At 35.1% G+C, this 12,592-nt stretch overlaps 1 protein-coding gene and 1 long non-coding RNA gene across 2 annotated transcripts; one reads left to right on the forward strand and one right to left on the reverse strand.

The window, feature by feature from the left end:
• Nucleotides 1–3,189: 3,189 nt before the first annotated feature.
• Nucleotides 3,190–4,068, forward strand: LOC113326079. Its single transcript, XM_026573885.1, has one exon. It carries the CDS (start codon nt 3,310–3,312, stop codon nt 3,820–3,822), a length of 513 nt encoding a protein of 170 aa, XP_026429670.1. The 5' UTR covers nt 3,190–3,309; the 3' UTR covers nt 3,823–4,068.
• A 4,298-nt stretch (nt 4,069–8,366) lies between these two features.
• Nucleotides 8,367–9,633, reverse strand: LOC113326597. Its single transcript, XR_003348412.1, has 5 exons — nt 9,449–9,633; nt 9,107–9,360; nt 8,801–8,885; nt 8,470–8,560; nt 8,367–8,380 (listed from the first exon to the last, which is right to left on the reverse strand). It is a non-coding gene; the product is annotated as an uncharacterized LOC113326597 (long non-coding RNA).
• Between the last annotated feature and the right edge of the window lie 2,959 nt (nt 9,634–12,592).

Consider the following 12,592-nt stretch of genomic DNA (forward strand, 5'->3'; position numbering starts at 1 on the left):
TTTTTTGTCGTATGTGGAGGATGCAATATGAACTAGGCTGCTGCTCACTTGGACTTGGTTGTATAAAAGTATGATATACTAGACCCCTGTATCCTCATTAGGCGCATTCAGTCTCTATGTTTTCCATCTGGATACCCAAATATGTTTATATTTTTTTTCTTTTTTAATTATTGTTAATTATCAAGTTCATTCGCAGTAATGGATAAGTCCTGGATAATAAAAGATAGGACATCTGATGCATATATTAATGTTAGAAGTCTTTGCCTTATAATTTTGCAATTACGAAGATGTCTTTGCAAAGCATGTTAATAATATCTAATCGTCTGTGTCTAGTTGAACAATTTGCTTCTTGTCTATGCGAAAACCTGTTTCGTATTTTAATTGATACTTTTCAAGTGTTTGAGAATTCAGCGTTTAGACTGACAAGTTTCAGTTGGTGCAGGGAAGTGCTAAAATTGTAAATTTAGCATAAGCATGATTGAATTTTTTTGTGTTACAGCGGTTTCCCTGTTTTTGGATCACATCATCTTATGGACAGTGATATACGTCATATTTCAACAGTCATTCATGCTTGCATTATGAAAGTGTACGTTGGCACTATGCAATTATGCTTTTGTTTTATAGATAACTTTTCTATATAGCAATGCGCCTTTTTCAATTTTCGAAAGTTGAATGATCTAATAGAAAGAGATGGATAAGCTTGCATGCACGGTTTGTTTCAGTGCAAGTATTGCAAATTAGTTATTATCTGTCGGTAGTTGTCAAAATCTGGAATTTACACTACACCATTTTTCGTGATTAGCAACAACGTGATCCAGTTGCAAAGTGGGGTTCCAACATTTGCGATCTGTTACGAAATTCGATGTTGCAAATTTTCGCAACTACTCATAAGCCGTTGCGAATTTTTGGTTGCAATAGTTTCAAACTGTTGCAACGTAAAATTGTCGCAACAGTTTTAAAAAGTTGCGAAATTAAGGATAAGTCTATCAAATAATCTCTCTACCCCGATGAAATAGATTCGTACCTTCTCACCCAACTTTAAACTCATGAAAGGATCTTACTGACAGGAACGGACCCAGGAATGTCATTAATTCGCAAGGCGGCCGAAAAGTGCGACAAATTTTTTAAACCTAATCTGGTAATCAGTGGAATTCTGATTTATTAATAAACTAACAGATCGATAGACAAATAAAAATTAAAGCTAACAAAGCCAATAACGAAAAGTTATCGCGAAAAAAAGTTTATACTTTAGGGAAAAAAGTGATAGATAATTGTGTTGAGATTTTTTTTTCTTTTTTGCTTTTAAATTAGAAAGATAGAGATAATTGCGTTGAGATAAATTATAATGGACTAATTTCAAATTTACTTTGAAATCAGAATGATATAAGTGGGCTAAAATAAAATTTCACAAATTTTACATGTAAATTAATATTAGATGCAGAAAAGTATTTCTTGGTGGCTTTTAAGTCTTGAACTCTTGATCCATTTATAATTCAAAAGAATTGTCTAGGACCATTTACAATTTGTCTTGGCCATTTACAATTGTCTTGATCTATTGCAATTCAAAACATTTTTCTTAAATTGTCTTGATGTATTACAATTGTTTTAAATTGTCTTGATCTATTATACTTATTCATCTAACATGATAGATTTATTTATCTAGGCTTTTAAGTCTTAAGATTACATAGTTATGTGATAAGACTCATTATACACAATTGTTTGATGTTTATATACAATTGTTTGCGGTTAAATTAGTGTTTTCGGTTTGTTCCTACACAAAATTGGCTAAAAAGACCAAAATCAACAATTCCTGGGTGAAAAGGACATTTATATTTTGATACTTTTTAAATGGAAAAAAATGTAAAAATAGTCAGGATGTAAACAGTTTCATCCGACCAATTTTTAAATATTTTTATTTTACATCAAGATGCATCCAATATCATCCTTGCTATTTTTTAAGTTTAAGTCAGGATGAATCTGGTTTCATCCTTGCTATTTTTTTGGTGTCCATTTCATCCATAATAATTTTTATTCGTCCATTTGAACCATGTTTTAAAAATATTTGGACAAATGACCCATTTTTCGTTGTTCCTACTTATAAGTGAGATACATCTTGGTGACTTAGATTCCATATTTTGACCATTCATTACCATTTTATCCAATTATAGCTACTCTGCTTATCATTCTTTTGATACGCGAAACCGAAAGAAAGAAAGAACTAGAAGGACTAATGTTGCAATTTGCAACTCTCACATACATTACATTATATAGGAGATCTTTTATAGTTGCAAGTAGGGTATATGGGTTTGTAGCTTCTAAAATTCATAGTAAACTAAGAAAAAGAAAACATAGTTCTCATCATCGTAAACAATTACACATAGAAATTCCTCGAACTTTCCAAATTTATAAATTAGGAAAGATAGAATAACTCTGCAAAACAATATAATACAAGGAAATTTTCTTTAGCAATAAGGGTTGCACTTACACCTTGAGTTTGTTGTCATAAAAATTATTAAACTTACACATCAAGGCACCTCCTCAAACTGATATTCTCAGAAGGAAAAAGAAAAACCATTAAAAAAAATACATCGAAGAGATTTCCATGCTGATCTTAGAGTTATTCTTCTAGCGGAGCTTTATTTAATTTTTGAGAAGAAAAATTATTATGGTAGTGTGTGGATGATGATGGTACTTTTACGTAATCGGCCGTCATGATCGCGTAACAATCCACTTTGTAACGGATAAATATCTTTTGGACTACGTCTTAGTAGCAATCAAAATGACTTTCCGAACTGAAAATGCTAACGTTTTGTATTGCAAACTTTTTTTACTTGTGATTCCTAACATTAATTTTTATATTATTGGAAAACCAGAAGCAGATACTCTAATACTTCATTAGTCAACCCCTTACCGGATTAAGCCGACATAAGCAGGTAGTAATTAAGCTGGTCAAATTGTAAGGTTCATTCAGAATTAATTTGATCGCGGTTTCGTATGGGAGAAGACAACGCACATACGCTCAAAAGACCATCTACTCTCATAGCAAGCAAAAATAGATTAATATACCACTACGAGCCCTCTCAAGAAACGTGATGGCTTAATTAACTAATTAGCGCCATTAATTATTATTTTTAGGCTAGTCGTGCCACCGCGAAGGTTACATTATGTTGACTACGCGTTGGAACCATTTCCAAACCTTCAACAAACGTTCCTCTCCCTCTCTTTCTGTGGATATTTTTCTTCTTTCTAAGTTCATCTTTATAATGTCAATCAAATCGTTCTGTTGATTGATCAATAACTTCAAAAAATATGGAAAAATCTTTGGGAGAAGATCGAGTTAACAGTAAAGGTCTAGGAGGACGTCGTATATGGGATGCAGATAGTTCACTCTACGATACATTTGAGCTCAACTCCTTCAGGCGTCAACTTGAATCAGCCATTATCTCTTCTGCAAGGTCTCAATCGATGCCTCATTTATCCGACAGCGGCCGTCGTCGGCTTCCACGACAACAAGAAGCAAAGTCCACTACAACAACGTCAACAGTTCCGAAAAAATCTAAAATTTTCCGATCTGTAAACAAATTTCTCAGATCATTTTTGAGACATAAAGCTAATTCAGTTAAAGTGAATAAATTCGATGCGGCAGCTAAATGTGCTGATCAATTTGATGATGATTCCAACTGTAAAATCGCAAAGAAGGTTTCCGATGATTATTCGATTATCTTCAACAAGTCCAAGTTTAACGAAGACTTTATAATTGTGAAGAAATTACCGTCCGATCGGCTTACGTCCACAAATGCAATTGGTATTTCCTTGATGTAGACAGACTTATAGGCAATAGCGTGAGTGATTAATTTTCAATTATACAATGTATCTTGTGTTAGTATATTTCAATACTTTTCTTTAATGTACGTAGAAGTAGTATATGTTCAGTTGTAAATTAATTTAGGCAATAGCTTCTTTCGTCAACTATTCCATCCATTTTCTAGTTAGTTTAGTCACCGGAACGTCACATGGTTTCGTAATTGTATCTACTGTTTAAAGCAATTTTAATTATACTGAACTTGATTTCGTGGTGCAATTTTCTTCCCATCTTTTGCATTCCCATTCCAATTGCAGAGTTGTATTGATTAAGCTTCAACCAAAAAAATTTACTTACACATTGAGGGAAATTCTAATATTTAGCTGGATGAATCATTGGTTGTGCAAGTTAGGTGATTAGAAGAAAAATATTGGCTTAAAATTATAAATGGGTCCATAGCTCAGTCGTAGAGCATTTGACTGCAGATGAAGAGGTCACTTTTTCGAACCCGGTTGACATCTTGATGAGAAACTCATCTACCACTCGCTGAGACTTTGTTTTGCACATTGCTGCCATGCTTAGTTCTATAACAAGTTGAGAAAAGCGATAGGGGTGTTTTCCGAATATGAATGCATGGCCGTGCAGAATTAATATGACATTCTAATAAATGCACATTCTAATAAATTCTAATAGCAACAATATGTCATACTAAAGAATTTAGAGCAACAAAGATAATACTAATAATCTTGTATTTCTCAACTTCCTGCTTTGCTCTTCCCTTCTTCACTACCACCGTAGATCAGTCTCTGGATCCGAATCGAATCGGAATCAGAATCTGCATTCGTATAGTAGGCCAAAGTAAGACTATCCTCGAGACCAGAGAACCCCATCCACCTGAATCTATGAACTTCTTTGGGGACTCTCTGATATCTTTCATTAACATACTCCAGTCTAGACTTTTACTGTTAACATGGTACTTCACGCCCATAGAGCTCAGATGCTGTTTTATGCCAGTGAGAAACTTCAAGAGAATTGAGCGGATTTCAAGCACATCACGCTTGAAGTCTTTGAATACGATTGTCATATAAATGCTTTCAGGTCCAAGCTTCGCCAGGTTAACTATCTCAACGTCACGTAGTAAGACCATAGCAAAAGGTGTTTCTTTTTCAAGCACAGCAAGGGAAAAAAAAGTCAGGGAAATGACGGCTGATGCACCAGTGGGGAAAGCCCCACAAAATTCAAACTCGTCTAGGGGGTTAAAATATATAGGTAGTACACTCCCGCAACTCTGAGGTTCTTGTTGCACCTTGTGGACAAAGTTCTATAAATCTTTGTTAGGGATGCTATTCATTGTTTGTTTGTCTTTCCCAATGTTATCTAAATCCTTATTAGATATCACCTTTCCCACAGGGGTTGGCACCAAATATAATTGAATATCTTTTGTCCCCACCATGACAGGCTGCTTCATGATTAAGATATTTAGGTGGCAAACTATGGCACCCTTACTAGGTTAGTTATATTTTTTGTCGTATGTGGAGGATGCAATATGAACTAGGCTGCTGCTCACTTGGACTTGGTTGTATAAAAGTATGATATACTAGACCCCTGTATCCTCATTAGGCGCATTCAGTCTCTATGTTTTCCATCTGGATACCCAAATATGTTTATATTTTTTTTCTTTTTTAATTATTGTTAATTATCAAGTTCATTCGCAGTAATGGATAAGTCCTGGATAATAAAAGATAGGACATCTGATGCATATATTAATGTTAGAAGTCTTTGCCTTATAATTTTGCAATTACGAAGATGTCTTTGCAAAGCATGTTAATAATATCTAATCGTCTGTGTCTAGTTGAACAATTTGCTTCTTGTCTATGCGAAAACCTGTTTCGTATTTTAACTGATACTTTTCAAGTGTTTGAGAATTCAGCGTTTAGACTGATAAGTTTCAGTTGGTGCAGGGAAGTGCTAAAATTGTAAATTTAGCATAAGCATGATTGAATTTTTTTGTGTTACAGCGGTTTCCCTGTTTTTGGATCACATCATCTTATGGACAGTGATATACGTCATATTTCAACAGTCATTCATGCTTGCATTATGAAAGTGTACGTTGGCCCTATGCAATTATGCTTTTGTTTTACAGATAACTTTTCTATATAGCAATGCGCCTTTTTCAATTTTCGAAAGTTGAATGATCTAATAGAAAGAGATGGATAAGCTTGCATGCACGGTTTGTTTCAGTGCAAGTATTGCAAATTAGTTATTATCTGTCGGTAGTTGTCAAAATCTGGAATTTACACTACACCATTTTTCGTGATTAGCAACAACGTGATTCAATTGCAAAGTGGGGTTGCAACAGTTTCGATCTGTTACGAAATTCGATGTTGCAAATTTTCGCAACTTCTCATAAGCCGTTGCGAATTTTTGGTTGCAATAGTTTCAAACTGTTGCAACGTAAATTGTCGCAACAGTTTTAAAAAGTTGCGAAATTAGGAGGTCGCAACAGTTTCAAACAGTTACGAAATCAGGAGGTCGCAACTGCAACATATTTTACAACCTAAAAAAATAGTGGTTTTTGACCGGTCAAAACCAAGTCAAATTTAGTGTTCCATGTAACAATATCATCTTAAAGCAGAGTTTCCCTGCAACTTTTTCAGCAAGTATTACTGTGGAAATTCACTGAAATGCTTCAGCTTTTAGAGTCAAAACAAACATGCATAAATTCCTACACCACATAATTTTTTATTATTGAACAAAAAAATCTTCCAAATCTAAAAGAGAAGACATACATGGGTTTACTCTTCAGTTTATAAGGAATGAGAAAGGATATAACTAATAGCAAACATAGAGTTATCTCCTAAATTGTTTTGCTTTCAAATAATGACAAGTAACAATCGAATAAAGAAATCTCAATAGAGAAACATACGGGTGAGCAGGGAGGGAGTGTTATAGTCCAGTTTCCAGCTGAGATTCCTTCCTAACTCCCAAATATACTAAGGAATCATCCATACTTTATCAATCTGAGATTCCTTCGCAACTACTTGTAGCCTTCGAGGACCACAAAGCTTTCAGCTGCTTTTGCACCTTCCGCAGTATGTTCCTTTTCCAAGTTCCTTTTCCAATTCATGGAAAACAATTCATAAAGATAGTCAATTCCAAATAACCAAACCAAATGAGAACATTACATCTAAAAATATGCATCAACCGTGTTTTTGTCAACAACAACGAAACCAATTTTTTGAGAATGATTCACACAAGTTCCGAAAAAGTGTTATGATTGCACCCCATCTATAAAGTGACCAACACAGATATGCAAAAATAGGGAACCATTACTTGATAAAATAAGATTCAGTAGTCACTTTGTTTCTGAATACTAGCCAACAAATGTCCATCTAGTGGCTTTATTAGTTAAATTCTCCCATGCTCAACAGCTTAGGTTAGAGACCGAAAAAATTTTCTTAGTCACACACACACACACACAAGAGGCTTAGCAATTAGCATCAATATCTGACTTCATAAGTTCACCAAAAGTGCCACTAAAGGTTGAAAATATCCCAGACCTCGCAAGACCCATGACAACCCATTTATTAGTGAAAGGTCTAGGGATTTCGGACAAACCCTAAGGAACATGGATTCAGAGTGATTTAATCCCCCAAATGCTATTAGAGAATGAGCACAATCAAGAGATGTTGTGCTGATCATTACCTTCTCTTGTTAGAACAGAGGAGTCAGGAGATGAGGGCACCATGTTTGTGCGCGACCTCTTTGACCTGGGTACTGGAAGGGGATTCAATGCATGGGGAGACAAGGAAAGTTCAACTTTCCATGGAGACACTCGTTCAGGATGAGGAATGGAAGAAATTTCATCCAAGCGAACCTAAAAAATGAAACAGAATAAGTATCTTCATTGCTAAATCTTGTTACAATTAGAACAATAAGCCAAAATACCAACAGAATATTTAAATTAAATACTACCTTGAGGCATCTCCATTTTGATCCATTCCGCCTATTTGGATCAGCATCACCAGTTCCAACAATAGTGCCTGTAAACTGTAAACCTGTTGTGAATGAAAAATAGATGAGCATTAGAAATACGGAAGATTGGTAGGAGTATGCTGTCATGCTGGAGATAAGTAAGTAAGTATATAGACAAAAAAAATGTACCTTTGCTCTGGAGATTCTTCTCCTTCGAATCTAATTTTGAACCTTATTCCAATCGAGTGGTAATTCTTTACGGACTCCATATATTAACCATATGGAACAATAAACTCTTCCGAGCTTGTCCTGTAATAGAGATTGGAGGAATATCTTATATTAAGTATGTAAAAACAAAAAGAAATGTAGAATGTACTTATTGTTTATTTCCCCAACTCAAATATAATTTAGGATAAATGTGTTATCCAAACTACACACCTAGGTTTGTAATAAATAGTGAACATGATTCTTGTCGAGACAGCATGGCATGCGGTTGCAAGAACACCAAGGTGCATGTTGTGGCTAGATATGACTAAAGACGGAATGTTACTCTGTTTTCGCATTGCACGGCGTACGCCGACACGAAGTTCCTCATTTTCACCTCTGGAAAAAACACATTAGTTGTGTATCATATAGAGAAAACAAATATGGTTTGAAGATAGGAAATTGGGGTCATCAAAAAGATAAGATACCTTAGAAATATAAATGCATCCCCAGCAACAAGCCTTTTGGAGCTAACAAAGACACTCCAGCCACTTTGGAGCAGATGCCTTCTAGGTTGACCTGGCCATTTCATAATGATGATTAACTGTGGAAAAGGAACCATGTTGATAAGTAGAGAGACCAGTTTCATCAATGCAATAATACTCGGACCAAAATAACAGCTGACAATAATCTTAATATCAAATATATTCAACTGTATTGAAACGTAGCACAAACATAAATCCACTAATGGCTAATCAACTTCTGCAGCATTTATATATAGCTGATTCTAGCCATACAAATAAGTAGAGAACTTTTTACCCCTAAAGATGTGGCGAAACCTCCATTCATTTCCATACAAATCCTTGGCAATCAATTCTTGAGTATGAGGTTTCCGGCTCATATCCTTTAAAAAATCGAAAAAAAACAAAATCAAAAGGCCTCTCAAACCACAAATAAGCATCAACACAATCACTATAATATCCTTAACAGTGGAGGTAGACATTCATCTGCATGCCGTCTCAAAACAGAAAAAACCCCATATGCATGATATATGTCCAGAGTTACCCAATATGTATGCATATAGAACTTAGACCACCATATTGAAAAACTAGACCGAATACATACCTTATGCCACTTCAGATTATGTGTTCCTTTTTCTTCACCAACAGTACTTTCATTTTTATCTGGGTCTTTCAGCAGGCCCTTCTTCTGAAGCATTAAGAGATCGTTAACATCTTTTACACCATGAACAATGGTGATACCTTAGAAGAGATCCATGCTCATCATATTCCTCTTCGCTCACAATAAAATCATCCATGTCGTCCTCCTCTAAGTTAACTGCTTCTTTTCTTCGTCAACAACATTCTTGAGATGTTGAGCTAAAAAAAATTGAATAACATTTTATATTAGTCGGTATCAAGTTGAAAAAAAAAATACGTCTCTCCAAAACAAATAAGATAACATTACCTTCCTTGTAATCAAATGAACTGTTCTTGAGCTTTTCCTCGGCACTTCTTCCCTTATGACCACTTCTATCTGCTCCATCATTGTCAAATAAACCAGTATGATCATATAGATCATTATCCCTTCCAGCTTTCTTCAGTTGCTTGAACTTTTGCCTCCTTAATCATATTTGCAAGCATGCATTATCATCAAATTCTGTCTTCAACCAAGTACTTGTTGAAATATATAAACACACACTAGGTCAATAACAAGAATACTCACTGGTGCAGGTCAGTGAAAGCCCACATTGTTATTCTGCACTAACTCAATAATTTTATGTCAACATCAATTGTAACAGACCAAAGAATTGCAATTCATGAATTAAAACAAAGTAACAGTGATGGATGTGAATAATCTCAATTGAAGACATGGAACTGATAAAAACTCAATACCTCATCAGAAATCCAAGGTCCTGATTCGTTTTGAATCATGATCAGAATCACCTGCCGGGAAATCTTTAGAATGGTTATCAGTTGGTGAAGTTATAGGTTGCTTCAACATTGCAGCTATCACAACGCATTGAACATAACACAAGGGTTAACAACGCATTGAACTAACACTTTCAAATTCTAACATACTCAAATTTTTACTCGATACAAAATCAAACTCCAATGCGGAGAAGTTTTTACTCGGCAGTACAGTTTCAAACTTTAATACTCCCATATTCAAACTACTAAAATCAAACTCCAGAGAGAGAAAAAAAATGCTGATTAAAGTAACGGCTGAATCTAGCAACTTTAGTCAATCAAATAAAAGACGTAATTTATAACCTTTTAAAAAGTGGGTCTAAGGCATAGCATAAACAACCACCACAGGAACAGTACATTCAACTACAAACTCCCCAAGCACCAATCCCATGACTTCCATAGTAACCCCATCTCTTCCTATAATAAAATCAAAATCAGTTTGAATTTCAATAAGCCCTAATTTAAAAACAAAAAGCAGAACAATAATGAACTATACAAAAACCCATTACAGCTCTATAAATCTAAAATTTGAGATGACAAGACCCTAATTTTAGAAAAGAAAGGAGAATCTGAGATTTGTTAGTCTAATCCCTAATAAATTATTTTCTCAGAATGAAAAAAATTACCCTAATAAATTCATGTTGGTCGGCGATTTGGGATTTGAGATCTCTGAAATCAACAAACCATTCGACCTTAATAAAATTACTGATTTGAGCCTTCATAAGTTCTCTGAAATCAGATGAACCCTAAAAATAGAGAAGATAACAAAAGATAGAATCAGAGAAGAAAGATAAAATAAGAGAAAGGGATCTGATTATCATTGTCAACATCATCAACACTGTGTGTGTATAATGATCGATGATTATGGAACCTCAAAAAAAGAAGAAGAAGTTGACCCTAAGAGAAGAGAACGAGAGAGAGAAGACAATGAAGAAAAGAAAAGTGAGATTTCTTTTCGACTTTTAGTCTAAATATGAGTCAGTTTTGAAGCTGACTAAGCATCTGAATAAGCTGAAACCGAGTCAGCTTAAAGTGTAGGAAGCCACTATCACGAGTCGGACGCGTACAACTCCAATCTGTTGCGAATCGTAACAAAAATAAACAGTTGTGAGTTTTGTAACGAGAGGAAACTGTTACGAGTTCTTCGCAACTGAAAATTTGCAACAGGGACAAATTTGTTGCCAAATCTAGTTACTAATCAAGGAAAATGGTGTAGTGTTATGACTTGTTTATGCTTTCAGGGACCTCAAAATTGCAACATTCAAGTTCATGAACTCCTGTCTGGTGTGGATCAAGTGCAGCATCTTACTTGATTTCAACTGCTGCGAATTTCTCTCCTTCGAAGACATCACTAAACCAAAACGACGGTCTAGTTGTTGATGTAGCTGGAGTTCAAGTTGCATGGCCTAAAAAGATTGTGCTAAAAAGAATAAAGGCCAAAAAATACATGAAGGGATAAAGGTACATTATAGTAGAACTATTATTCATTTAATGAGCTGTAAATCAGTATGTTTGGTCTTTAAATTGACAAACTCAGCAGATTCAGTATAGGTTGTTCAGTACATACTTCGATCTGATGTAGTAAGACTTTGCAGAAATGTGTATTTTTCTATTAGTTTGTGGTTCAGAAATGTGATTCAGACATTGGATGAATTTGGTTCAGACATGGAATGAATTTAATTCAGGCATAGTTTCCTTTTTATATAAGTTTTTTGATTTGAGGTACAGGTGCAGAAATTGTATGGGATCACACTTTGGGTTACTGTTTGTATGTTTGTATAAGGTAGAGTTAGGTTGAAAACTTAGAGGAAAGATCACAACTTTTAAAACCTTGTATTTTAAAAACCTTGTCTTTAGATCTCAACTTTTCAAAACTTTATGTTTTTTGCATAGGGTAAGATCACACTTTTCATTGCAGAAGAGTTGTTATCTATAGATCACCCTTTAAATTATACTGGCAAAGATCACGGACATCTAGTACTTAGATCACACTTTTTAAGAATGATCCATGTATGTTTTTGTTGTAGTGTTTGCTCTCCCCTTCTTCACTACCACTGTACATCTGTCTCTGGATCAGAATCGGAATCTGCATCCGTATAGTAGGTCAAAGTAAGACTATCTTCGAGGCCTAAGGAACCCCATCCACCGGAATCTATGAACTTTTTCGGGGACTCTCTGATATCTTTCACTAACATACTCCAGTCCAAACTTTTACTATTAACATAATACTTCACGCCCATAGAGTGCAGACGCTGTTTTATGCCGTGGAGAAACTTTAAGTGCAGACGCTGTTTTAAGCACATCACACTTGAAGTCTTCGAGTACGATTTTCATACCAATTCTTTCAGGTTCAAGCTTCGCCAGGTTAAATATCTCAATGTCGCCAAGTAAGACGATATCGAAAGGTGTTTCTTTTTCAATCACAACAAGGGCAGTAAAAGTCAGGGAAATAACGGCTGATGCACCAGTGGGATGAGCCCCAGAAAATTTAAACTCGTTTAGCGGAAAAAATATATAGTTACTCTACTCCCGCGAGTCTGAGGTTGGTGTTGCACCTTGTGGACAAATTTTTCTAAATCTTCGTTACGGATGCTACTCAGTTTTTGCTCGTCTTTCCCATTGTTATCTGCATCCTTGTCAG

The sequence above is a fragment of the Papaver somniferum genome, unplaced genomic scaffold (assembly GCF_003573695.1).
Source record: "Papaver somniferum cultivar HN1 unplaced genomic scaffold, ASM357369v1 unplaced-scaffold_10, whole genome shotgun sequence".
In the NCBI taxonomy this organism is placed as follows: Eukaryota; Viridiplantae; Streptophyta; class Magnoliopsida; order Ranunculales; family Papaveraceae; genus Papaver; species Papaver somniferum.

Bases quoted from the DNA above. Each gene is read 5' to 3' on its own strand.
- LOC113326079 (XM_026573885.1), top strand. From the start codon at position 3,310: ATGGAAAAATCTTTGGGAGAAGATCGAGTTAACAGTAAAGGTCTAGGA.